General features: G+C 38.8%; 2 protein-coding genes across 2 annotated transcripts in view; one reads left to right on the top strand and one right to left on the bottom strand.

Annotated features, from left to right (window-relative positions):
* LOC127625611 (probable G-protein coupled receptor 158) overlaps positions 1 to 14,728 on the top strand; it is a 41,650-nt gene extending 26,922 nt beyond the window's left edge. Inside the window, exons 6-12 of the mRNA XM_052100893.1 lie at positions 5,110 to 5,219; positions 6,711 to 6,949; positions 7,249 to 7,387; positions 7,477 to 7,579; positions 10,571 to 10,720; positions 11,079 to 13,776; positions 13,840 to 14,728. Of these exons, the coding sequence (XP_051956853.1) occupies positions 5,110 to 5,219; positions 6,711 to 6,949; positions 7,249 to 7,387; positions 7,477 to 7,579; positions 10,571 to 10,720; positions 11,079 to 13,776; positions 13,840 to 14,366 (3,966 nt within the window). The 3' untranslated portion in view covers positions 14,367 to 14,728. The remainder of the gene's footprint in view (positions 1 to 5,109; positions 5,220 to 6,710; positions 6,950 to 7,248; positions 7,388 to 7,476; positions 7,580 to 10,570; positions 10,721 to 11,078; positions 13,777 to 13,839) is intronic.
* A 942-nt stretch (positions 14,729 to 15,670) lies between these two features.
* LOC127625618 (39S ribosomal protein L45, mitochondrial-like) lies at positions 15,671 to 22,051 on the bottom strand. Its single transcript, XM_052100903.1, has 8 exons — positions 21,971 to 22,051; positions 21,501 to 21,696; positions 21,161 to 21,278; positions 20,297 to 20,395; positions 17,852 to 17,900; positions 17,547 to 17,696; positions 17,230 to 17,403; positions 15,671 to 16,085 (listed from the first exon to the last, which is right to left on the bottom strand). The coding sequence occupies exons 1-8, from the start codon at positions 22,031 to 22,033 to the stop codon at positions 15,987 to 15,989; spliced, it is 948 nt and encodes a 315-aa protein (XP_051956863.1). The 5' UTR covers positions 22,034 to 22,051; the 3' UTR covers positions 15,671 to 15,986.
* Between the last annotated feature and the right edge of the window lie 2,795 nt (positions 22,052 to 24,846).

Here is a 24,846-nt window from a genome sequence, read left to right as displayed (position 1 = left end):
ATCATGCTGCGCTGCCGCAGCGCAGGCCGCCCCCTGACTGCTAGCCATGGGAGTCTCCCTGCAGGCGGTGTACGCCCCCCATCTCTAGGACTACTTCTAGGGCCCGTAAGACCCCTACACGCTCCTGAGATGGCCAGACGTTTGCTCCGGAGCTTGTTGCAAGACCACTCCATCCCCCGGTGGAGGGCAGGGAGGAGAATTCTCAGTTTTACCTTTTTCTTTTGCCGCACACCCTTTGGGCTGCGGTACCCAAATTATCAATAAAAGAGCAATTCCCTCACCCAGGGTCATCAGAGCGGTGCGCACCGTTCTCTCGGCACCCCGGCACCAAAACTTTGCAGTCCCGGCTCCCCGGACGCGGCAATCTCGCCTCCGGACCCACGACTGCCCAGCCCTGGCAGGCCAGCGCTGACGAGTCTCGAGGAAGTCCATACAGGACCCCCTCCTCTGTCTACAACCCTCCCCATGCCGGGTGCGCGGAGAGAGGTAAGTGCTTTGAGTTTTTTCTCAGCACCCAAGCCTCAGGACACGATTTTGCCTCCCGACGCACTATTACCTGCTCCCCCGCGCTGCGAGGCCCCACCCGGTATGTCCAAAACAATCGTCCCATTAGTGGCCCTCGCACGGAGCTTAGACGCATGGCTTGCGCTTCCCAACCCATCGTGATGGCTGGCCAGGACCATCCGACTTGGCTACGCGATTCAATTTGCCAGGCTCCCACCTCGTTTCAGCAGTATTCGCTCCACTCCGATGCGCGGCGGAAACACCAGCACTTTACGAGCAGAGATTGACACTCTGCTACTCAAGGACGCGATAGAGCCTGTCCCTCCAGCCGAGATGAAGAAGGGTTTCTACAGCCCTTACTTCATCGTACCCAAAAAAGGCAGTGGGTTGCAGTCAATCTTGGACTTGCGAGTTCTCAACCGGACTTTACACATTTTTGACTCCCGTTCAAAATGCTCATGCAGAAGCGAATTCTAACCTCCATTCGGCATTAAGATTGGCTCATGGCGGTAGACCTGAAGGACGCGTACTTCCACATCTCTGCCTCGACACCGACCCTTCTTATGGTTCGTGTTCGACGGCCAGGCGTATCAGTACAAGGTACTCCCCTTTGACCTGTCCCTGTCCCCTCGCGTCTTCACCAAGGTCGCAGAGGCAGCCCTTGCCCCACTAAGGGAAGTGGGCATCCGCATACTCAATTACCATGATGACTGGATCATCCTAGCACACTCTCGAGAGTTACTATGTGCCACAAGGACTAGGTGCTCGCGCACCTCAGCCGTTTAGGGCTTCAGGTCAAATGGGGAAAAAGCAAGATCTCTCCAGTTCAGAGCATCTCTTTCATTCCATTCATTCCTGCAGGAGAGGCTGTCCCCCTCCACCTTGAAGGTGTATGTAGCAGCCCACCACAACACAGTAGACGGCAAGTCCCTTGGTAAGCACGACTTGATTATCAGGTTCTTTAGAGGCGCCCGGATGTTGAACCCTTCCGGACAAGCCTGTTCCCCTCTTGGGATCTCTCAGTGGTCCTCTAAGTCCTTCAGAGACCCCACTTCAAGCCACTTGATTCAGTCAAGCTCAAAGCCCTCTCCTTGAAGATGGCCCTCCTGATCGCGCTCGCATCCATCAAGAGGGTTGGGAACCTGCAAGCATTCTCTGTCAGCGACACTTACCTGGAGTTGGGTCCGGCAGATGCTCACGTCATCCTAAGACCGCAAGAAGGGGAACGTCATGGTTACTGTTGTAACCTCCGTTCCCCGATGGAAGGAATGATTCCCCTTGCCACGTCACTATCCCTACCACAGTTATGCGCCATAACCTTATTCTCGGCAGACATTCCCTTATTACCAGTCTGACAGTCGCTCGCCCGCTCCCCTTTATAGCCATATATCCGGGGGCAGGGCATGCAAATTCTGTCTGCTAATGTGACATTGGCCTTTTCTCAAGTTCAGAGGTACGCGAGGCTCTCAGAAGAGACCCCTTGTGTTTCTACAATCGACACAACGTCTAGTTCCTTTCATCGGGGAATGGAGGTTACAACAGTAACCATGACGTCTTGTTTCTAAAAATAATCAATTGTTTGGGTTCAGAAGAAATCTATTTGTCGACTTGAGTCGTGTGGATTATATTGATGCACCCTAAATATGCATTTTGGACCGTCGAGTAGATTCACTTGCATTGTTAAGAGGAGGAGGCCTGAAATTAAATCCTAAAATTATTCAATTCTGCTTTGATGAAGAAAGAAACTCAGATACATCTTGGATGGACTGAGGGTGAGTAAATTATCAGCAAATTTAAATTTTGGGGTAAACTATTCCTTTAAATATTGATCTGTTTCTCATCCACACCAGGACCACATTGGGTTGCTCTGGTTGCTGCTGGCACACTGTATGAGTGTATGTAGCTTGCTAGCCTTCTTAGCATTGCTTTCTCTTATTCTTATACGTTCATAGTTTTATTCTTTGTCGTTTTACCGTGTGTGTCTGGCTTTTCTACTATTTCAACTGCGTGTACTTTACCACACGCACCCGTTTTCTCTCTTTTTTCTTTTCCTGCTTGTCTACATCTGCATGCATTTGTTTTCTCCACTGTGTTTTACATGGATTATTGCATCAATCTCAAACATCTGCTGATCAGGAACCACATCGATCTCAAACTCTCGCCCCTTAAAACCAACTATAACAACAACAACAACAAAAAATTGCGGTGAGTCATGGCATACGCTCATGTTATTTCCTCCTGCATTCCATGCCACATGTTTACTATAGCCTCTTCCGTCAGTAGAGAGAGAGATTCACATGTGGTAAATGTAAGGAAATAGTCAAGCTGATGGAGACGGTTAATGAGTTAGAGACATGCATCCGAACACTAGTGGAGGTCAGTGAGAAAGAGAAGCCGGTAGATACTGCTTTGGATGTGGGCAGTACAGCGAGCAACACGCACACTTTAGAGATTGGCACACTAATTATTGGACCCAAAAGATCTAAAAATAAGCTGCTAAAATATAATTTGACTCTCCATGAATGTTCCATGTATACTGTTACGTTGTCTTTTACAACAAAACATCTGGGTGTTATATTTGATACCAATCTGTCTAATTTCCAATGTTTGTAGAACAGCATTCTTCCTACTCAGAAATATTGCTGTTACAACACATGCTCTCTGTTGCTGATGCCAAAAAACGAATTAATGCACTCATGACCTCAAGACTAGTTTATTGTATGCATTACTTGGAGGATGTCCTGCAAGTTCAATAAATAAACTTCAACTGGTTCAAAATGCAGCTGCCAGAGTGCTAACTGGAACCTAATCACATTGGCCCCATTTTATCATCATTACATTGGCTACCTGTTAAATTTTGTGTTCATTTTCAATTCTGTTAACTACATAAAAAGCTTTGAATGATCTTGCTCCACAGTACTTAAGTGACGTTCTGACATGCAATATTCCATCCCGTTCATTACAATCACAAAATTCTCTAGTTCCTAGAATATCAAAATCCACAAAAGGAGGTAGATTATTTTCCTATTTGGCACCTAAAATATGGAATAGTCTCCCTAACACTGTTCGGGATGCAGACACACTCACTCAGTTTAAGTCTAGACTAAAGAATCATCTATTTAGCCAGGCATACACCTAATTTATCCATCAACTCACAATTAGGCTGCTTTAGTTAGGTCTGCCGGAACCAGAAACATCTATCATAATGAATAGCTCTGCAAAAAATGTAATGACATTTACGCTAATATTATTCTATTTGTTTCCTTGTCTCAACCTCAGAGCCGGCCAGATCCAGCTCAGTGTCAGACTCCACTGCTATGTGTCACTGAGAGTTGACTAAATGCAGCTGGTGCTAGCCAGACATGACTTCAGTCTTTTACGATGGACTTCAGAGGATGAACTGATGCCAACTCCAACTGTAAGACATCGGATACTTCATATGCCACAGCCTGAACCTTGGATTTAGGATGGACCCTGCCGAACCTCACCGAAATGACCAGCCGGTTGAACCGCAATGCACCTCATTGATCTCTGCCTGCATCACCTTTGTCTATTGATGGACTACACGCTTATAATGGAATACATAGACTATCATTTAATTGCCAACAAAGGCCTTCATCAGCCAACTAACAAAGGACAATGCATCTATGTGCATTTCTGCAGTTAATCCAGGATGGACTTCAAAGACATTAGTCATTAATCTTACAGTTAATAAAAAAAAAAAAAAAAAAAAAAAATGTAAACACTGGACCTTAACACTTACTTAGTTTACTAATCTTAAACCATGACCTGCACTGCACATAACTAACTAATATTGGCATTATATTCATGTTGGTTAGCCAGAGAGGAACTGTCCCCACAGTGAGTCTGGTTTCTCACAAGGTTATTTTTCTCCATTAACCAACATCTTATGGAGATTTGTGTTCCTTGCCACAGTCGCCTTCAGCTTGCTCACTGGGGTTCTAAATACAGTTATGATTTAATTATTAATTTTTTATACACAATTTACAATCATATTTAATCAAACTACACAATGATCACTCTTAAGACTTTATAGATATTACAGTAAACATTTTTTGTTAATGCATGATTTTCTGTAAAGCTGCTTTGAAACTATGTGTGTTGTGAAGAGTGCTATACAAATAAAAATGACTTGACTTGGCATTGCTTATGAAGACATTCATAAGCAATATTATTACTTTTATGCAGACCTATGTGATATTTGGAGCTTCACAATGTTGGCATCCATTCACTTGCATTGTATGGACTAAAGGAGCTGAGATATTCTTCTAAAAATCTTAATTTGTGTTCTGCTGAAGAAAGAAAGTCATACACATCTGGCATGGCATAAGGGTGAGTAAATTAAAGATAATTTTTATTTTTGGGTGATTTATTCCTTTAACTTGATTTGAACCCTGCAGTTTTGTTATCTAAATGATTTACTACATAGCAAACTCTGATTAAAGGTTTTTAGTGAACAAAGTGTAAATATAAATATTTAAGCATTAAGTTTTACTATAAAATAGGATAAGAATTTTTACAACTTCCATAAATAATTTTATATGTCTAAATGCTGTTCTTGATCTTTTTTATCTGTGTTTTCAGGTCTTCATTCTATACTTCAAACCCAGTACTTTCCGGTGCATTCTACTCCGCTGGGTCCGTCTGCTTGGTTTTGCCATTGTTTATGGAACTGTGACACTCAAGATGTACCGGTTTGTGGCACATCAGTACTGTCTTCTGTGATCTTATCTCTCTCTCCTAATTGTCTCCCCTGTATGTCTGTCCTCAGACCAATAGTAGTGTTGTAATAGTAGTAGTAATGTTGCATAATAAAACACCACCCCAGGCTATAAGTCTACACTAGGTAATCAATCTATTTTAACCATATTTAAGTTCACAAGGACTGGTAGGATCTTTAGGCAGCTCAATCTCTTCCTTCTTTTTGATCATAATTCTCTTTTACTGGAAGTCAGATTATTTTGAGCCAGATTTTACACTTTGGCCACATTTACAGTCAACCAATTATGATTTTTTTCACCAATACCTGGCACAGATTGGATCTTGTTGCGTGCATATAAACATCCAAATAAATCAGCAATCAAAATAAATCAAATTAGATTTTTGTATCCTATTTGGGCCTATGTGGTTGTAAATCTGATATGATTTCAAAACTTAAAAACTTGTACCTCCTAATTCCTATTTTATTTATTATTTATTTATAATATTTTTATGTCATTAATATCCACTGTGACACAATTTTAAAAAAAAATCTATGCATATCCAAAAAAAGTAATTCCGGGAACTACAAGAAGACAGGCAGATATGAAATGTCAAGCAAATGAAAAGCGATGAGCATTAATCAAAATTACTAAGTAGAATTATCCAAACGCAAATAATAATATTGCCAGCCTAGTGAGCCTTGGCATGGTATCAATGTAAACATTTGATTATGTTTTATGTAAACTTGTATGGGACAATAAAAAAAGTGTGCCTTACAATTGAAATGTATGAAAACAACAAGACAAGTCTATGATTTTTTTTAAAAAGCATTGGCTAAAAGTGAATAAGCTGACAAAAGTAGTTTATAGGAAGAATTCACTCAAAAATGATACATTCTTATCATTTATTTACCCTCATGTAATCCCAAACTCATATAACTTTCTTGTTTCTGTGGAACAAAAACATAGATTTTTTTTTTTTAAGGATAATGATCTGCTTTTGTCTATACAATTTAAATCAATCGGTTCAAAATTTTCCAGTTCCCAAAAAGAACATACAGGCAGTGTAAAAGTGACCCATGCTACTTGAGTGGTTTAATACATGTGTTCTTGAAGCAATATAATCACTTAGGGTGTGAAACAAAGTCAAAAATTCATTTTTATTGACCAAAAAGCCCCCCTTCTGCCCAGCTCTCCTGTGCACATTCATGAGAGAAGATCGTTTATGCGTTGTATGGACTAATTTTATACTGCCTTTGTAATTTTTAGACTTGAAAGTTTTCGACCCCCATTTACTTACATTGTACGGGTGATAATAGCAGAGATATTCTTAAAAAACGTCTTTGTTTCGCAGAAGAAACAAAGTCGAATGAGTTTGAGAAGGCATGAGGGTGAGAATATAATGAGAAAATTATCATTATTGGTGAACTATCACTTTAACCTAACTAAACTCTCAAATAATCAGCCTGAATCATGTGTTTCCAGGGTTCTGAAAGTGTTCCTCTCACGAACAGCTCAGAGAGTGCCATACATCACTACCACAGGCGTGCTGAGGATGCTGGGAGTCATAGTGCTAACTGTCAGCTGGTTTCTGTGTGCATGGACAGTGGGTGTCCTGCAGAATCGAGACCGGAATATACCATTACTTATCATATCCACCACCTCAGCAGGACAGGGCTTCAATGTGTGCGACCTGGACCGGTGGGACTACATGATGGCCCTGGGTGAGTGATGTCATTTGACTAGTGGCAGTAGTCCGTGGGTTTTCTTTGGTGTCTGGCAGAGAGATTAATTGAAATGGGGGCACATTAGTAGATCAGACAATTGAAAGGATGAATGGTCCTGGATAATTTAATGTTCTTTCAAGCATTTAATTTGTTAACCGCTGTCATTGAAAATGGTTCAGCATTAGACAAAATACAATACTAATAACATGGTACAACAAATAACAGTAATGTCACTGCTTTAAATTAGTAAATGAGGGACTGAACTGAAATGGCTTTTTGGTTTTGATCTGTCCTAGCGGAGCTGTTGTTTCTGTTCTGGGGCAGTTTCCTGTGCAGTGCAGTTAAGACGGTACCCTCAGCATTTCATGAACCACGTTACATAAGCATCGCTATCCACAATGAGCTACTTCTCTCCTCCTTGTTTCATCTTCTCAGGTGGGAGAATGGAGTTGTTGTGATTTGTAACTAGTCATAAGAGATTTTATTGTTTTAAATTAGTTTTTGTTTGCCCCTGTTATTTTCAGATTTGTCAGGCCATCACTTCATCCTGACTGGATGCTCTTGCTGTTCTTCACTCACACGCATGTCACAATTACAGTAACACTCTGCCTGCTCTTTATACCAAAGGTACTGTTGCTGTATTAATGATTCCTTTGTGCAATAATGTTTTAACCCATTTTTTAAACCTTTCCAATGACGTCTGCATGCAGCAGGTGGATCACTTTAGCCCTAAAGTTAGCTGCCTAAGTAACACATAAAAACACTCCCTGTGTCCCAGTTCACATAATTTTCATCCTAAATAGTATGCTAGTATGCTAGTATGCAGGATTAGAATTAGAGAGTCATAATATGTTGAAAATACTGTAGTAAGCCAAAGGTGTCTGTATAATATACTTTATCCTGTAGATTCTGTAGATATTTTTAAGTGTGAATTTGTTCAGAAGCTACCACAGCAGTTTTTAAATGCACAAACAAAAATCAATTACCTAATGTGTTATACAGTGGCAAGAAAATGTATGTGAACTCTTTGGAATTACCTGTATTTATTTATATATAAATTTGTCTTAAAATCTAGTTTGAGCTTAATCTCAGTTACAATAATGTACAAACACAATCTGTTTTAACTAATAACACACAAATTATTGTTCTTGTACATATTGAACACATCATTCAAACATTCACAGTGTAGGTTGGAAAAAATATGGGAACCCCTAGGCTAATGACACCAACAAAAGAGTCAGGAGTTGGTATACCTGGCATAATGAAATGAGATTGGAGGGTTAGAGCTACTTTGACTACTTTGATAAAAAACACTCAAAATTTTAGTTTGCTAGTCACAAGAAGCACCTGCTGACATGGACCATGATTACAAAAAAGATATCTTAGAAGATTTACAATCAATAATTTTTGCTTTGCATATAGCTGGAAAGGGTTACATGTATGTTACATGTTATCTCGAAGAGCTTAGATATTCATCTGTCCACAGTTAGACAAATTGTCCATAAATTGAGACTATGTATTACTGTGACTACTTTCCCTCGAAGTGGTTGTCCAGCCAAGATGACTCAAAGGGCACACCACAGAATGCTCAGTGAGGTAAAAAAATAACCCTAGAGTAACAGCTAAAGACTTGAAGGAAACATTGGAACTGGTTCACATCTTTGTTCAGGAGTCTACAAATGGGAAACATTATACAGGCAGGATGTCTATGGCATTACACCACAAAGAAAGCAGCTGCTTTCCAACAAAAACATAGCTGCATGCCTGAAGTTAACAAAGACCACCATGACACTTCACATCGCTACTGGGAAAATGTTTTGTGGACAGATAAATCTAAATTTGAATGGTTTGGGAAGAACATGCAGCACTACATATGCCATAAAAAGGGCACTGCATACCAACATGAAAACATAATTCCAACTGTGAAGTACGGTGGAGGTAGCATCATGATTTGGGGCTGCTTTGCTGCTTCAGGGCCTTGAATTCTTGCCATCATCGAGGGAAATATTTACTCTTGTTTATCAAGATATCTTACAGCATAATGTCAGGGTGGCTTTGTGCCAGCTGAAGCTCAGTAGAAGTTGGGTGATGAAGCAGTACAATGACCTAAACATTGAAGTAAATCAACTACAAAATGGCTTCCAAAATTTTTTTTTTTTTATAAATCCAACTTTTGGAGTGGCCCAGTGATATCCCAGACCTTAACCCAATAGAGATGCTGTGTAATGACCTCAAGAGAGGTGTTCACACCAGACACCCTAAGAATATGGCTGAGCTGTAGCAGTTCTGTAAGCAAGAATGATCCAAAATTCCTTATGAACGTTTTGCAGTTCTAATACGCAGCTACTGGAAATGCTTGCTTATTGCTGCCAAAGGAGGATAGACCAGATATTATATTCAAGGGTCCAATTACTTTTTCCACAGAACTGTGAATGTTTAATGGGTGTGTTCAATAAAGACATGCAAATTATAATTGTTTGTGTGTTTTAGCTTAAGCACATTCTGTTTGTCTATACTTGTGATTGATGTAGATGAGATCACATTTAATGATCAATTAATGCAGAAAACCAGCTAATTCCAATGGGTTCACATACTTATTCTTGCCACTGTATATATGCACTCACCAATCACTTTATTAGGTACACCTGTACACCTACTTATTCATGCTATTATCTGATCAGCCAATCGTGTGGCAGCAGTTCAATTCATAAAATTATGCAGATTTGAGTCAGGAACGTCAGTTAATGTTCATATCAACAATCAGATTGGGGAAAAAATGTGATCTCAGTGATTTTGACCCTGGCATTATTGTTGGTGCCAGATGGGCTGGTATGAGTATTTCTGTAACTGCTGATCACACTACCACACAATTGGCTGATTAGATAATCGCATGAATAAGTAGGTGTACATGTGTACCTATTAAAGTGGTAAAGAGTGTATATAATATATAATTATATGTAGTCAATTTAGCTAGATGATAATGTTCACAGTATATGCAAATGCAAAGAGTATAAAGTGACTTACTTTCTTCCGTGGAACACAAAAGATGAATTTTTATTAAGTCTTCACAGTGTTTATTTGCCATTTGCAAGAGTGCTTCTGTCACCAAGACAAATTCCTTTTTGAGTGTTAGCATACTTGCCAATAAAGCTCATTCTGATTCTGAGAACAGTGGCTCTGTCAAGCTTGAAAAAGACAAAAACACCATAAACCACAGTGAAAGTAATCAATACACGATATCGCACGATTCTGAAGTGATAAAATCTCTGTGTGATGAACAAACGTTGTATTCACTCTCAAATCAAATCATTAATAATCTCTGTATATAAAATATGTTGGCTACTTCGATATCATTAAACCTCATCATGGTTGTCATCACATCTTGTGACCAAACTTCAAGATGTCATGTTGCAAGGACCGATGAGGGATGACGTTATCGATGTACCTGCCATATTTGATTTTTGTAATTAGTAAATAATGACAGAACTTTAATTTTTGGATGAACTATTGCTTCAATGGACAAATAAAGTTTGTACAGCATTGTATGGCATCTCCCATTTCTGTTTTGTGTGTATAAGAATGATGGAAAAAATTAGCATTGTTGTTTTTATGTTGCAGTTTCTTCACATGTCACGGTCGGGCCGGGAGGAAATCGCTGCAGAGGTATACGAGGATGAAGTGGACCTGCGGCGCTCATGCTCTAACCTCAACAGCAGTTTCACCTCTAACTGCTGGAGTGATCACAGTCTGGACCCAGATGACTTTCGGGTAAACTCTTTGCCCCGCTGCAGCCCTACTAACACACACCCTCACATTGTCCAATGAAGAAAAAGACGGACACTAACACATTATAACAATGTCTGCTTATGGCATTAAAAGCATTCATTTTACATTATCAGTAAATTAATATAAACAATTCCATAAAGATTACACTAAGTAAATTCAAAATTTTTACATGACCTATCTTTTCCATCTCTTCTGCTATTATTTGCCCTTTTTGGAAAAATTGCCATTTAACTTGCCATCTTTCGAAACATCGTGATGTCTGCATACCATCAACAAACTGTCCCAGTGCATTGCTCCTTCCAACTTCCTCATCTGAAACCCCTTTTTTCCTCTACACCAGGATGAGCTGAAGAAACTGTATTCTCAGCTGGAGGTCCACAAGACCAAGAGGATGGCAAACAACAATCCCCATCTGCCAAAGAAGCGCAGCTCTCGACTCAGTATTGGACGCTCCCTCATTAAACGAATCACAGACATCCCAGAAAGTTTAAGCAGACAATGCAGCCGTGAAGACAAGGATGTCAGTGCCTCCATAGGAACTATAATCCGCTCAGGATCTTATTACAAAAGTCATCAAACCACAAGCTTTAATATAATGAATGAAACTTTAATGCAGCCCTCCCCAAAGCTTCGGAAGTCCCATAGTGCCTATGACTGTGCCCCAGAGAGAGACGTATCCCTATTAAACTCCTCCATAAAGAGCACAACAGAAAAGAGGGCTTCACAGCATTCCCACACAGGATCCATCAATACAACATTGCTGGTCTGCAAATCTGCAAGTGCCCACAATCTAACAATAGACACTAACCTTCTACTTCCTGAGCCCACTAGGTTTCAAAAGTCACTTAGTGTCATAGAACGCAATGATCATCGCTCTCTGACTCCATGTAGAAGCATTGAAAATGTGTCACTTCCTGGCAAAGCAACCCCAGCGGAAAAGCCCCAGCAAACTGTGAATGTCAGCATAAAGAAGCAGACTTCAAGTGCCTTGCTCTCAGAGTCATTTGACAAGGCAGAGGTCTGCCCGTGGGAGATTCCCGAGGAGCTTCCTGCAAACAAGAATCAAAAACATGTCACATATTCTCTTTCAAATCAAGAGGAACCCAAATCCCCTGGTGACAAATCATCACCAACGCTATTATATATCTGTCCATGGGAATACTTGCCACCTCCTACTGCCCCTGCAACAGAAACTGGGAATGTAATACAAGCAGATGTTAATTCCACAAAACCCAAGCCTCTGATCTCATGTAGTGCTCCAGGTTCTCCACATACAGTCTCTGGCAAGCAAAAGGAGTTTCGCGTTTTCTCTTTCCGCTCAACTACCCAGAGCTTCCTTGCAGCAAAGGGCCTGGAAGAGACTGGGAGAAGTAGGAGCACAGAGAAAAGCTTTCAAGAAAGCAATGTTAAGGAGGGGATGCTACTAAAATCCCTGTCCACATCCATGAGACTGTCCCCATGTAGTGCAGCTTCAGAGAAGCGTACCCCACAGACACAAAGACGGGCTATGACTACCATAGGTACTAAACCTTGCCTTGTGAAACAAGCAGCAATACGGCTGCCATCTACAGATTCTCCTGAGAGGAGCCCAAAGCACACTGCTCCTGTTCACATCTGTCCTTGGGAGTCAGAGGAGGTGATCTTGGAGGTCAAGAAGCAGAATGTAAATGAAAATATATTACAAAGACAATTCAGTGACAAGCAAGCGCTATCCGTGAAACGTAATACTGATAGCTACAAACCCCCTGGGTTCCAACTTAAATCTTTATTGGCTGTTCCAAATACAGAGGTGTGTCCATGGGATGTTCCAAAACCTTTTCATCAATCCAGCATTTCTGAAGTTTGTGCTTGGGAGGTTGTGGAAGCAGAGCAATTGCAAACCAAAAGCATGCATACTGATGTTTGTTCTTGGAAAACAGATTTCAACCAATCGAGGCACACTGAAGATGATACCTTTAATACCACTGTTGAAGTTGGGGATGTTCAAAAGCAGGCAAATTTGAAGCCTGAAGCATGTCCTCCGAATGGACTAGACACTAATACATCTCATGTTAGACAGGAATCCACCAAATCCTCTAGTGACACAATAGAACCTGGTGAAAGGATAATTTATGTTCATGCAGGACAACATCCAGTAGACCAAGAAACAGTTCAGGGTGAGGCAAATTCCTGGGAAACAAGAGAAACCCAAAAACAAGAAGAAAGTGATTTTCCTGAACCACCACCTCCACCTGAAACTGACATAAGTCCCTGGGATTCAGAGACAATGATTAAAAAAGCAACTGTACGCCCATGGGAAGTAGAGGACTCTAAGAGGTCAGAAGGAATGGAAAGTGCCAAGAACAAGGGGCCAACAAAATTAGAACAACAACAAGAAAGTGTCTGTGCCGATGTTTGTCCATGGGAGATAAGTGAGCCAACTAAGACCTTGCAGAAGCAAGAGAACATCCATGCAGATGTTTTTCCATGGGAAACTGTAGTGCCAGTGAAGACCTTGGAGAAGCAAGAAAGTGTGCATGCAGATGTTTGTCCACGGGAAACTGAAGTGCCAATGAAGACCTTGGAGAAGCAAGAAAGTGTCCATGCAGATGTTTGTCCATGGGAAACAGAAGTAACATTGAAGACCTTGCAGAAGCAAGAGAGCGTCCATGCAGATGCTTTTCCATGTGAAACTGAAGAGCCAGTGAAGACCTTGGAGAAGCAAGAAAGTGTCCATGCAGATGTTTGTCCATGGGAAACTGAAGTAACATTGAAGACCTTGCAGAAGCAAGAGAGCGTCCATGCAGATGCTTTTCCATGTGAAACTGAAGAGCCAGTGAAGACCTTAGAGAAGCAAGAAAGTGTGCGTGCAGATGTTTGTCCATGGGAAACTGAAGTGCCAATGAAGACCTTGAAGAAGCAAGAAAGTGGCTGTGCAGATGTTTGTCCATGGGAGATGAATGAGCCAACAAAGACATTGCAGAAGCAAGAGAGCGTCCATGCAGATGTTTGTCCATTGGAGGAAAATGAACCAGTCAAGACGTTGCAGAAACAAGAAAGTGTTCGTACAGATGTTTTTCCAAGGGAAACTGAAGAGCTAGTGAAATCAAACCAACAACAAGGTGTTCATTCAGATGTTTGTCCATGGGAAACGGAAGTGCCCATGAAATCACTGCAAAAACAAGAAAGTCTTTGTGCAGATGTTTGTCCATGGAAAACAAATGAACCATTGCAGACCTTGCAGAAGCAAGAAAGTGTTAATTCAGATGCCTGCCCATGGGAGGCAAAACCATCACCCAAACAATCTATTTCACAAGACACTGTAAAAAGGCAAGACAGTGCTCAAGAATCTTACTGTCCCTGGGACAACTGCATGGAAACTCCAGAAAAAACGGAAGGAAGCACCAGTCAAACTCCCACAGATTGGGGAGAAGTAGGTGCAACACAGTCCCCAGAAGAGATGAGGGTTAATACTCCACTTGCTCGGTGTGACGCATTGTGCCCTTGGGAAATGGAAGGTGGCAGACAAGAATCTATAACAGTGCATGATAATTCAGGTGTCTTCACTTGGGAAGAAACGATACCAGAGGAAGATGATGGTGATGCAGAAACTGCTGCGGAGGCCTTCATCTTCCCTCCAGACTTGTGAGCTGTAAGGGCAATTTTATTGAGCTTTAAGTTGAAAGACTCAAAAGTTGTGACAACATAGACATGGACCAGTGGTCACACATTTAAGCCAATGAGGGTTAACCCAATGAAGAATGTTCCTTCACTCCCATTAGCAAACTTTAATGACTGTCATTTAGAAATGGATTCCACCGATGGCAACTTTCTCTCTACCTTCTCAGCTTAATAAGCTGTATGTGAAGACCGACTATGGCTTCAAGATGGACTGCTCTCCTGTGCACATTTTCCTTTGGTCTTACATTAACATGAACCCTTCATTTAATTTGGCATCATTTTGTGTCATTGTGTTCTTATTACTTTGTAGATTGCTAAAGTTTTTAAAAACCAGCATCACCTTCAAATCCAGATGCTGACATACACTGGGTAAAATGTTTAGAACATCAACATCACTTTTTTCTTTGTCATAATCTGTTGTTTAAACTTTAAAAAAATAACTAAGTGAAGAGGAAAGCTGTAACTGTACATCCATGTTGATTTTAATTTAAGCTCTATTGACAGCACGAATATATTTCAACCAACCAAGCTTATTTTAAATGATGACTAAACAGGCTATGAATCTATTTTAGACAATAGCTGATCAGGAGTTCCATCTACAAATCATTATTAAAAATAAAGTAACAGTATGCATTACCTATTATATATCAACATGACACATACTTTGTTATAATTACAGACTGCGTCACAAAAGGTTTAAATATTACCGGTAAGTCCATATTGTTCATTACTATTATTCCGTTTTTACAGTTGTACTTAATTACACCATAACATGGACACTAATGTAAAGCAACTGAAACATTTAATGTAATCTTGATCTATAAGGACATATGATGCAAGAGTGTAACTAATTCCTATAAAAATATATATTTAAGTTTTAGTAATGAGATTAATGTTCTTTTTGTTTTGTAGAATTCAGATTTGAAGTCCCCTTGTGTGTGAATACATGTGAAAAAAACCTTGAGGGTTTACAAAACCAATGTTTCTTTCAAATTAAGGTTGTTAAAACTCAACCTATTTACATGCTGTTTTATTTTAAAAGTCATGACGGAAATTAGCTTAAGTAATGATTATTGAAATGCACTTATAATTTCCGCTAGTTAGATTGTTTTGGATATTCTGTAATCTATGCACTTGCAGTTTTACAGTAGCTTTCAAACCAGGAACATTATGACTGTGTTTTTGTATGAGTAAACATTTTGCATGAGAACAGTCAATTTTCAATAGCAGCCAAAAGAAGTTTCAATGTAAAATAAATGCAACATTTTATTTTTATATTCATGAAAATCTGTTGAATGATCATTCTGAAATAAACTTTCTAACCACACAAATTTGCTTTTAATTAAGTTTAATGTGTGGTCAATGTAACAGTATTTTAAATCACTGTAGTTAAATATAGAGTAGTTGTGTATGTCCCTGTGAATCAAGACATCAAAATGTAAAAACAACATAAAAAGGTAGGGAAAAAGCAAAAACTCTGTGTTTCTTAAATACAGCAAACATTTATTTAGGAAGATAATGACCATTTTGAATTAGACTGTACAGAATGGACCTGTGCAGGGGTGGAATAAAGCACTACCAATCAGAATTACTTGTACCACTGCACTGCTTTGGGCTTTGGTACCTGGTAATTCAAATCCTCAAACACTTCTTCGGGCTTGAGCTTTGGGCCAGCAATCATGACAGTCTGTTGAAATAAAAAAGCCAGAAGTTTAGGAGTTGGGTTCTGCATTTAAATGAGACCATAGCAAACAAACTGCATTCTAGCAATGTGACACAATTTTTAAATAAAATCATTAATATAGAATACATAAAAAATCTGACCTTAAATAACTGTTATAGTGTTGTCACGGTAACAAAATGTCAGTAGTCGGTACTGATACCAGTGAAATTTCACTGCTCTAGATAACAATTTTGATACCACAGAAAAAATTTGCTAATATGAGAATGTGCTACTGAACACACTCCTTTAGCAAAAAGTTTAATTTCAATGTAAATAATAAATTAAAAGATATGCATGTTTTCTTCGTGTTTCTGACACTTGTTTGTTTTTAATCAGGGCCCTCCTGAAATCTGATTTATTTTTCCCCAAATCCTTTTATTAATATTTTTCCAGAATTCCATGTTTTTAAAGTTTCATTTCATTATCAAAATTGTGTCTAATCAAAAAATGTTCCTTAAACTTCTTAAAAACTAAAAGTAAAAAATAGAACAATTGCTTATCAATATATCATTGAATTTTTTTTTAACAAAGTTTTATTCTGTATTTATCATTATTATTTCTACAGTGAGGATTACATTTTACTATACAGTTATAATATATTTATGTTGCAATTTCTGGCATTTAGCTTTTATTATGAATCATGCTTTTATTTTTATGTGTATTTTGACAGATGTTTAACTTCTCCGGATAAACAGTTCACTACATGGCCCAGTGTGATCGTTAAAAGCGCAAATGCTGTGATTTAATTATATAAAAATAATATTTCAGTGTGGATTAATGCTCTGTCATCATACAACACGAATAGTTCTCAATGTCTGTGGAGTTTCCAGTGTATGAGCGGTCTGTTTCACACAAACATTTTAAGCTCATGCAGCTCATACAGACTAAGATTGCAGAATTTCATGGTTGAATAATCACAGAGCACATGCTCAAATAAGCGTGTGAGCTTTTGAAAGTTGTGTCGGTAAGAGAGCGTGCAGGTACCAAATTGAGTCGGTGAGTACTACCGGTACTGTAGAATCACTGGTATCGTTACATCTTTTTTATTTTAGAACCGGTACTTTTGACAACACTATATTGTTATTAAAGAATCCATAAATACTCTGACCTTAATAATGGGATCTTTTGGTGGAGCCCATGCAGGAACAATCTTGCCGTGAAGTCTCCAGCACCCATAAGGGTTGACAAGATGTCTCTCTAGCACCAGGTATTCCAGGACATCCCTGGGTTCCTCCTCATCCCCCAGCATCAACCGACCAAAGCGGTCATAGATTGCCAATGTCTGAAATGGCAAAACCAGATGGCAGAAGAAAATAAAATGGATTGATGCACTTTTTAATTATTAAAAAGTTATTATCAGCTTAAACTCAGGTTACACCCATATACGGTAATAACGCTCTTGCACACAGCTGTTTAGTTGCTCACCTGTCTGGAGTGCATGCGGAGAGTCACTTGAGCATACAGGTTGCCCTTGCTGATCATGTCAGGACATCGTGCATGAACCACCCGTGGTGGTTCCAGTGACTCAATGAAGCGCCAGCGTAGAGTCTTATAACGGTTTCCACGAACCATCTCCTACAAAACATGGCACACCACACAGGTTAGATGACTGAAAAGGTACATAGTGATACATACAAAGTCTAAGAGAAAATTGATGGCTTATTACCGTTGAGGGCAAATAATGAGTTAAATTGCTACACTGAAATTTGAAATCTCAAAGATTTACTTACAGGGTAACATCTCTCTGTCACCAAAGAATGAAGCTTTTCTTTATTAAACCTAGGAAGCACAATAATAAGATGTTTAAAACCAAATCTATATTCTTTCAACACATTTTCAATCTTTAGTGTTCAAACAAAACTGAAAATTCACCCTCATGCCTTTCCAAATCCATATCACTTTTTCTGCGGATCACAAAAAGAGGATTTTTTTTCTCCCCAATTTGGGATGCCCAATTCCCAATGCGCTCGAAGTCCTCGTGGTGGTGTAGTGAAGCCTCAATCTGGGTGGCGGAGGATGAATCTCAGTTGCCTCCGTGTCTGAGACCGTCAATCCACGCATCTTATGTGGCTTTTTAGTGCGTTACCGCAGAGACATAGCGAGTGTGGAGGCTTCACGCTATTCTCCGTGGCATCCCCACACAAATCCCACGTGCCCCACCAAGAGCGAGAACCACATTATAGTGACCATGAGGTTACCCAATGTGACTCTACCCTTCTTAGCAACCGGGCAATTTGGTTGCTTAGGAGACCTGGTTGCAGTCACTCAGCACCCTGGATTCAAAATCGCAACTCCAGGTGTCGTAGTCAGCGTCAATAAACGCTGAGCTACCCCCACAAAAGGAGGACTTTTAAAGGATGTCCCATTCACTGATTTCACAAGCTTCTCTCAGCACTCATGAAGGTGCAAATGAAAGCCATGGTGAAAGTCAAGATTTTCACTGTAAAATAACTTCCATTTCATGGTGGTTTCTCACCAAAACCTAATATACCTTCAGAAAACTTGGAATATAGTGCATGAGTCACACATGGACTTCTTTTATGACACTTTTGGGCACTTTTCTGAGCTTTAAAATGAGTCACTACTAACTGCCATTCATATGAAATTTAGAGAATAGGACATCCTTTAAAATTCCTCCATTTGTGTTCTGCAGAAGAAAGATAATCCGACAGCTTTGGAATGACATGAGTGTGAACAAATTGGTAATCTCTTCCTCATCAAACTGTTTTACTCAAAGAAATTATTTGCAATTTTGAAACTTACACTGGAGGCCAAAAGTTTGGAATAATGTACAGTTTGTGCTGTTTTGGAAGGAAACTGGTACTTTAATTCACCAAAGCGGCATTCAACTGATATCAAAGTATAGTCAGGACATTAATTATGTGAAAAAATAGCACCATCACTATTTGAAAAAAGTCATTTTTTTTATCAAATCTAGACAGGTCCCATTTCCAGCACCCATCACTCCAACACCAAAATTGCTAATTTGGTACTATAAAATCACTTGCCATTATATCAAACACAGGTGAAAGCTATTGGTTCGTTAAATGAAGCTTAACATAGTCTTTGTGATTGTTTTTGAGTTTCCACCGTATGCAATAGACTGGCATATCTTAAGGTCAATTTTAGGTAAAAAATGAACCAGCTTTCTCTAGAAACTCGTCAGTCAATCATTTTGAGGAATGAAAGCTATACAATGCCAAAACAACTGCCAAAACAATTAAGATTTCATACAAAGGTGTACGCTACAGTCTTCAAAGACAGAGGACAACTGGCTCTAACAAGGACAGAAAGACATGTGAAAGGCCAGATGTACAACTAAACAAGAGGATAAGTACATCAGAGTCTCTAGTTTAAGAAATAGATGCCTTGCATGTCCTCAGCTGACAGCTTCATTGAATTCTACCCACTCAACACCAGTTTCATGTACAACAGTAGAGAGAATACTCAGGGTTGCAGGCCTTATGGGAAGAATTGCAAAGAAAAAGACATGTTTGAAACAGAAAAACAAAAAGAAAATGTTAGAGTGGGCAAAGAAACACAAACATTGGACAACAGATAATTGGAAAAGAGTGTTATGGATCTTAACCCCATTGAGCTTTTGTGGGATCAGCTAGACTGTAAGGTGCGGGAGAAGTGCCAGACAAGACAGCCACATCTATGGCAAGGGCTACAGGAAGCTTGGGGTGAAATGTCCCCCGAGGATCTGGACAAACTGGCAGCTAGAATGCCAATGATCTGCAAAGATGTCATTGCTGCATGGAGGATTTTGAGATGAAAAATCTTTGAAGTAGTTTAAGAAGTTCTGAATTTTTTTTCAAATTGAAATAGTAATTTTTCATGTTATTAATATCCTGACTATACATTGTGATCAGTTGAATGCCACTTTGGTGAATAAAAGTATCAATTTCTTTCCATAAGAGCAAAATCTGTACATTATTCCAAACATTTAGCCACCAGTGTATGAATAATATCATTTCCACTTAGACTAAATAAACAAAAATTATCTGAGTGCACATTTAAATTGAAATTAGAGATTACAACAAAGTGGTTAAAAGATAAAAATACAAATAATGACAAACAAGTACAATACAACTATAAATCCATAGTAGTAGCTGCTTTATAAAACAGCAAATCACTGAACCATTTTATAAACTCCTGAATTTCTTTTTTACTGTGTGAGTGCTGCATGAGCCTCTATGAAAATCTCCTGTGCTCGTGCTGGGAACTCCTTTGTGGAGAAATCTGGATCATGGTCCTTTATTTTACGATTCCTGAAAAAAATCAAAATGATACCAATATGTAAATAATTATGCTGCATTACACAAAAAGGGATAGTTTGCCTAAAAAAATTAATTCTCATAATTTTCTCACCCTCATGCCATCCCAGATGTGTATGACTTTCTTCTCCAGAACACAAATTACGTTTTTTAGAAGAATATTTCAGCTCTGTAGGTCCAAACACTGCAAGTGAATTGTGGCATGAACTTTAAAGGTCCAAAAAGCACATAAAGGCAGCATAAAAGCATTCCATAAGACTCCAGTGGTTAAATCTGATATGATAAGTGTAGGTGAGAAAAAGATCAATATTTAAGTCCTTTTTACTCCAGATCTGCATGTTAATTTTCAAATTCTTCTTCTTTTGTTTTTGATGATTTGCATTCTTCGTGCATATCACCACCTACTGTGAGAGGAGAATTTATTGTAGAAAAGGACTTACATATTCATCTGATTCTCACCCACACCAATCAAATTGCTTCTGAAGATATGCATATAAACACTGGAGTCATATGGATTACTTTTATGCTGACTTTGTGTGCTTATAAGACCTTCCAAATTCTAGCCACCATTCACTTGCATTGTAAACTACAGGGCTGAGATATTCTACTAAAAATCTCAGTTTGTGTTCAGCAGAAGAAAGAACTTCTTACACATCTGGGAAGACATGAGGGTGAGATGAGATCAATTACATTTTTTGGGTGAACTATCCCTTTAATGCATATGATTATGAATCAGGGATGTCAAGAGATGGTCTTTACGCCAGCTGTGACGCTGCGCTCTGACGGAGCTGCTCCGTGCGCTGTTTCAGACCTTCTTTGGACAGTGTGGAAAGTCGAGCGTCTCCTTCAGGAGGAACGTATGGATCAAAGATACCCGCTGGGAAACAAAACGTATAAATGTGTTCCATAATGACTTATACAATGTTTGTAACAGTAAAATGTATCTGAACTAAAGAGTAGATTTATCACAAATTCTGATAAGCTCATACACACCATATATGTTTCTTAGGATCTTAAAAACCTTTTCATCACAAGGCTTGTTCGTAACGCTTGAAATTAATTTTGCATGCAATAACAGGAAAACGTTTTACATGTGCACCTGTGCATGCAATGTTGATGGCTCTCTCCATGTACTGCTGGCGGACCACCACACCCGCAGCTCGGGCTTGAGCCTCCTGCTCGGCTTGTGTTTTCTTTTTCACATTCACAGCCGGAGGAATGAAATAGCGCTTCTTTGTGCGGATCGGAACCACCACCGGTTGCGGGAGCCGCACGTCCAGCAGAGGCGCAACATACTGGATCACATACGGGATTAGTGCAATTACACGGCTGTACAATTAAAACTATATTTATTTTCTGCAGAGTTCTTTGGCCTACTCAGGCTTAATAAAGAAAACAACTGTGAAGAAAGAGCGATGTATTTTAATCATATCATTGCTGCATGCTGTCATTAAAGCCATGTTAGTAATAGTGCTTTACATGTTTTGTCAATACAGCACAGACATACTGTATAATCGCAACAGCTGCCCTTTAGGAACTAATATAAGATTTGTGTATTAGTTTTCTTACCTTAATATTATGACATGTTGTTAAATGACAGGATTTCAACGTCCTACATATGGACGTCGCCATCTTTACAAAAGGCCTCCTTTTCCTGTGCCTGAACAAACACTTACACGTGGGAATCTGTCATCAGCGACACCCGGTGGTGAGGAGAGGTACAACACCATCTGTCGTCAACAACTTCAAAGTTAGTATGAAAAAATAAAAATAAATGAAATAGTGCTGATCATTACATTTCTAAAATTGTGCATCCTCGTTTTCTTTCCTTGCTTTCTTGCTGGAATGTCCCTTTCTATGCTCAAGCGTGTCTTCGGGGCGCTTGCCGTTGTTGAAACTTGATCAGAATCACAATAAGCTGTATTGCATACTTACACATCTTGGTGACAGGAGACAAATATATATATCATATTCATAATAAATCCTAATAATTATTTATGAATATTGATTATTATATAATAAATTATGAAGTGTTTATGAATATTGTTTATTTAAACTGCAAAGGTGAATCTTTAATACAATGTGTTGTGCCAAATGTGAAAGGGGTGAATTTATGCGTGAGGTGCTTTGACAAAACAGACATCCGTAGTGGAACCTGTGGATCCTCGCTCAAGCCATGCATATAGGCCTATTGTTATTTACATTGGGCAAATATATTTATTAAATGTAATTTTATTACGTTGCCTATCGTATTTTAATGGGGATATAATTTATTACAGCTGACAGTTATGTGAGCAAACAAGGTTTGAACATCAACCATATCAAGATCAAACTGAAGTTTACGGTTTTTTACCACTTGCGTACAAATCTTGGATTAATTCAGGTAAACGCTGCACGCATTACTTTACGGCAGAAGTGGGGGACTCGAGTTACATGACTTTACTCAAGTCGCAAATAAGGACTTGTGACTTGACTTTGACTTTGACTTGAGAACCAGTGACTTGAGACTCGACAATGACTTGAATGGTTTTATTATTTTCAATAACTTATTATAATCGGTGTGTTTAAAAGTTTTTGCGACAATGTAAGCCAATGAAAATGCAAAGCAAGAATATCTGATACAGCCCCACAACCTCCAATTTCATCAGACATTAAAACAAAAACAAGGAAATGTAAGTAAATCATATCGTTATCATTTCATTATCCAGAAAGATTTATATGTAAAATGACTGAGGGTTGACAGTAAATTAAAATGATTCATGATAAATCTCATGTTTTGTAGCACAAATTTGAAATGACCCACATTGCATCTAAATGTGTGTGTGCCTTTTCTAAACCTTCTAAACAGTCAACAATATACCATAACCATTTGTTGGCAATATAAAAACATAACAGGCAGATTTACAGTCACAACACTTTATTTAAAACATGACAAGCAGTATAAAATATACAGAATGACTTGTGACCAAATCCAAGTGCTCTCATATAGTTTATGACTAAAGACTTTAACTAAATCCCTTCAATGCAATAGGCTATTTATGACTATTATATATTAAAGTATCACTGACTGTCTTCATAAAAGTTTCGATGGCATTTTCGTTTCATCTTTCCTCTGTATAGGGTCGGGGACCTTTTTTTAAGGAGCCAATTTTAAAATAATTTGGTTGATGCATTTATTCGACAGAACCAAACAACAAACGAATAATTTACTATTTTCAAAATCAACGTTTTTCAATAAATTTAAATGTTTATATTGCCCATAGGCTACTCAAAAACAAACACATATATGCAAAAATTAATCGGTAACATGTTGCAATATGGAATCGAGTGCACGTGTTTGTGCGGGTCTCCAGAAAATGACTTAATTTAATAATAATTGTTCATGAAAATTTTTACTTCCCTTTTGGGCTGGGCGATATGTTAAAAATATTTTAATGATAATCGCATTTAAAATATCGCGATATCCGATTATATGGTGAATATTTTTGCTTGATTGATTTTGCTTGAAAAATTAATTTATTGAAACACGAAAAACGAAACGAAAAAAGCAATAAAAATAACGAAGTGATTGAATAATCTTAGATATAACCACCTCCCCAAATACAAACATTTACCATCTCCAAGGACCCCATTTGCCATCACGCAAGTATCTGTCAACAACACCAGCTGAAAAATTACTAATAAATTAAGAACTAAAGAAAATTATAACTGTAAAGATAAATATAATAATCATCATAATAAATAACCCTAATAAATTCCCCCCAAAAATACTGCCAAATGTGTGTTGTTATCGAATGTGTTTGTATTGCATTTGGTTTTACAGTTAATTCTGCCTAAAGAAAATTAAATAGATCTAAATTTTAACTTCAAGATGACCCTGTTATATACTTAATGATTTAATCACTTTTGTCTTTGTTTCTTTAATACAAAGATACCTGTAGGAGATCATGAGCATCATTCTCATAGATTACATTATTCTTCCAAACAATTTTCAGTCAAATGAAACAGAGAAAATGAGTGATAACTCTTTACATGCGCTTGTTCCACGAGACAGGGTCCCGCTGCACGCCAAACAGCAAATCAGACACAAGCACTGACAGCTTTTCTTTTGACTGTTCTTAAAATGTAATAATGTAAAAAATGTGTTCTCAGAGCTCACTGCACACATCAAATCAGATGCACATCGGTGGCTTTTATATTCTTCAAAATATAATCACGCTTCATCAAACTTCATCAAACGTGTATCTTTGTGTTTAATTTCTTGTAATATATCACTCCGAGAAGTCTTACTGGTCGCCTTACAGTGGCTGGTATATCAGCAAAATACTCCGCATGAAAAATCCGCATTTGGCTTGTTAATTTCAAACCTTGTTCACCAGGAGTATAACAAATTCGGGAGAAAGGAAATCAAAATATGTCATTGACTTCAAGCTTTGCAATCGCAC

Source organism: Xyrauchen texanus, chromosome 32, assembly GCF_025860055.1.
Source record: "Xyrauchen texanus isolate HMW12.3.18 chromosome 32, RBS_HiC_50CHRs, whole genome shotgun sequence".
Classification (NCBI taxonomy): Eukaryota; Metazoa; Chordata; class Actinopteri; order Cypriniformes; family Catostomidae; genus Xyrauchen; species Xyrauchen texanus.
The sequence above is the reverse complement of the archived record's forward strand: the minus strand, read 5'-3'. Positions and strand labels throughout refer to the sequence as shown.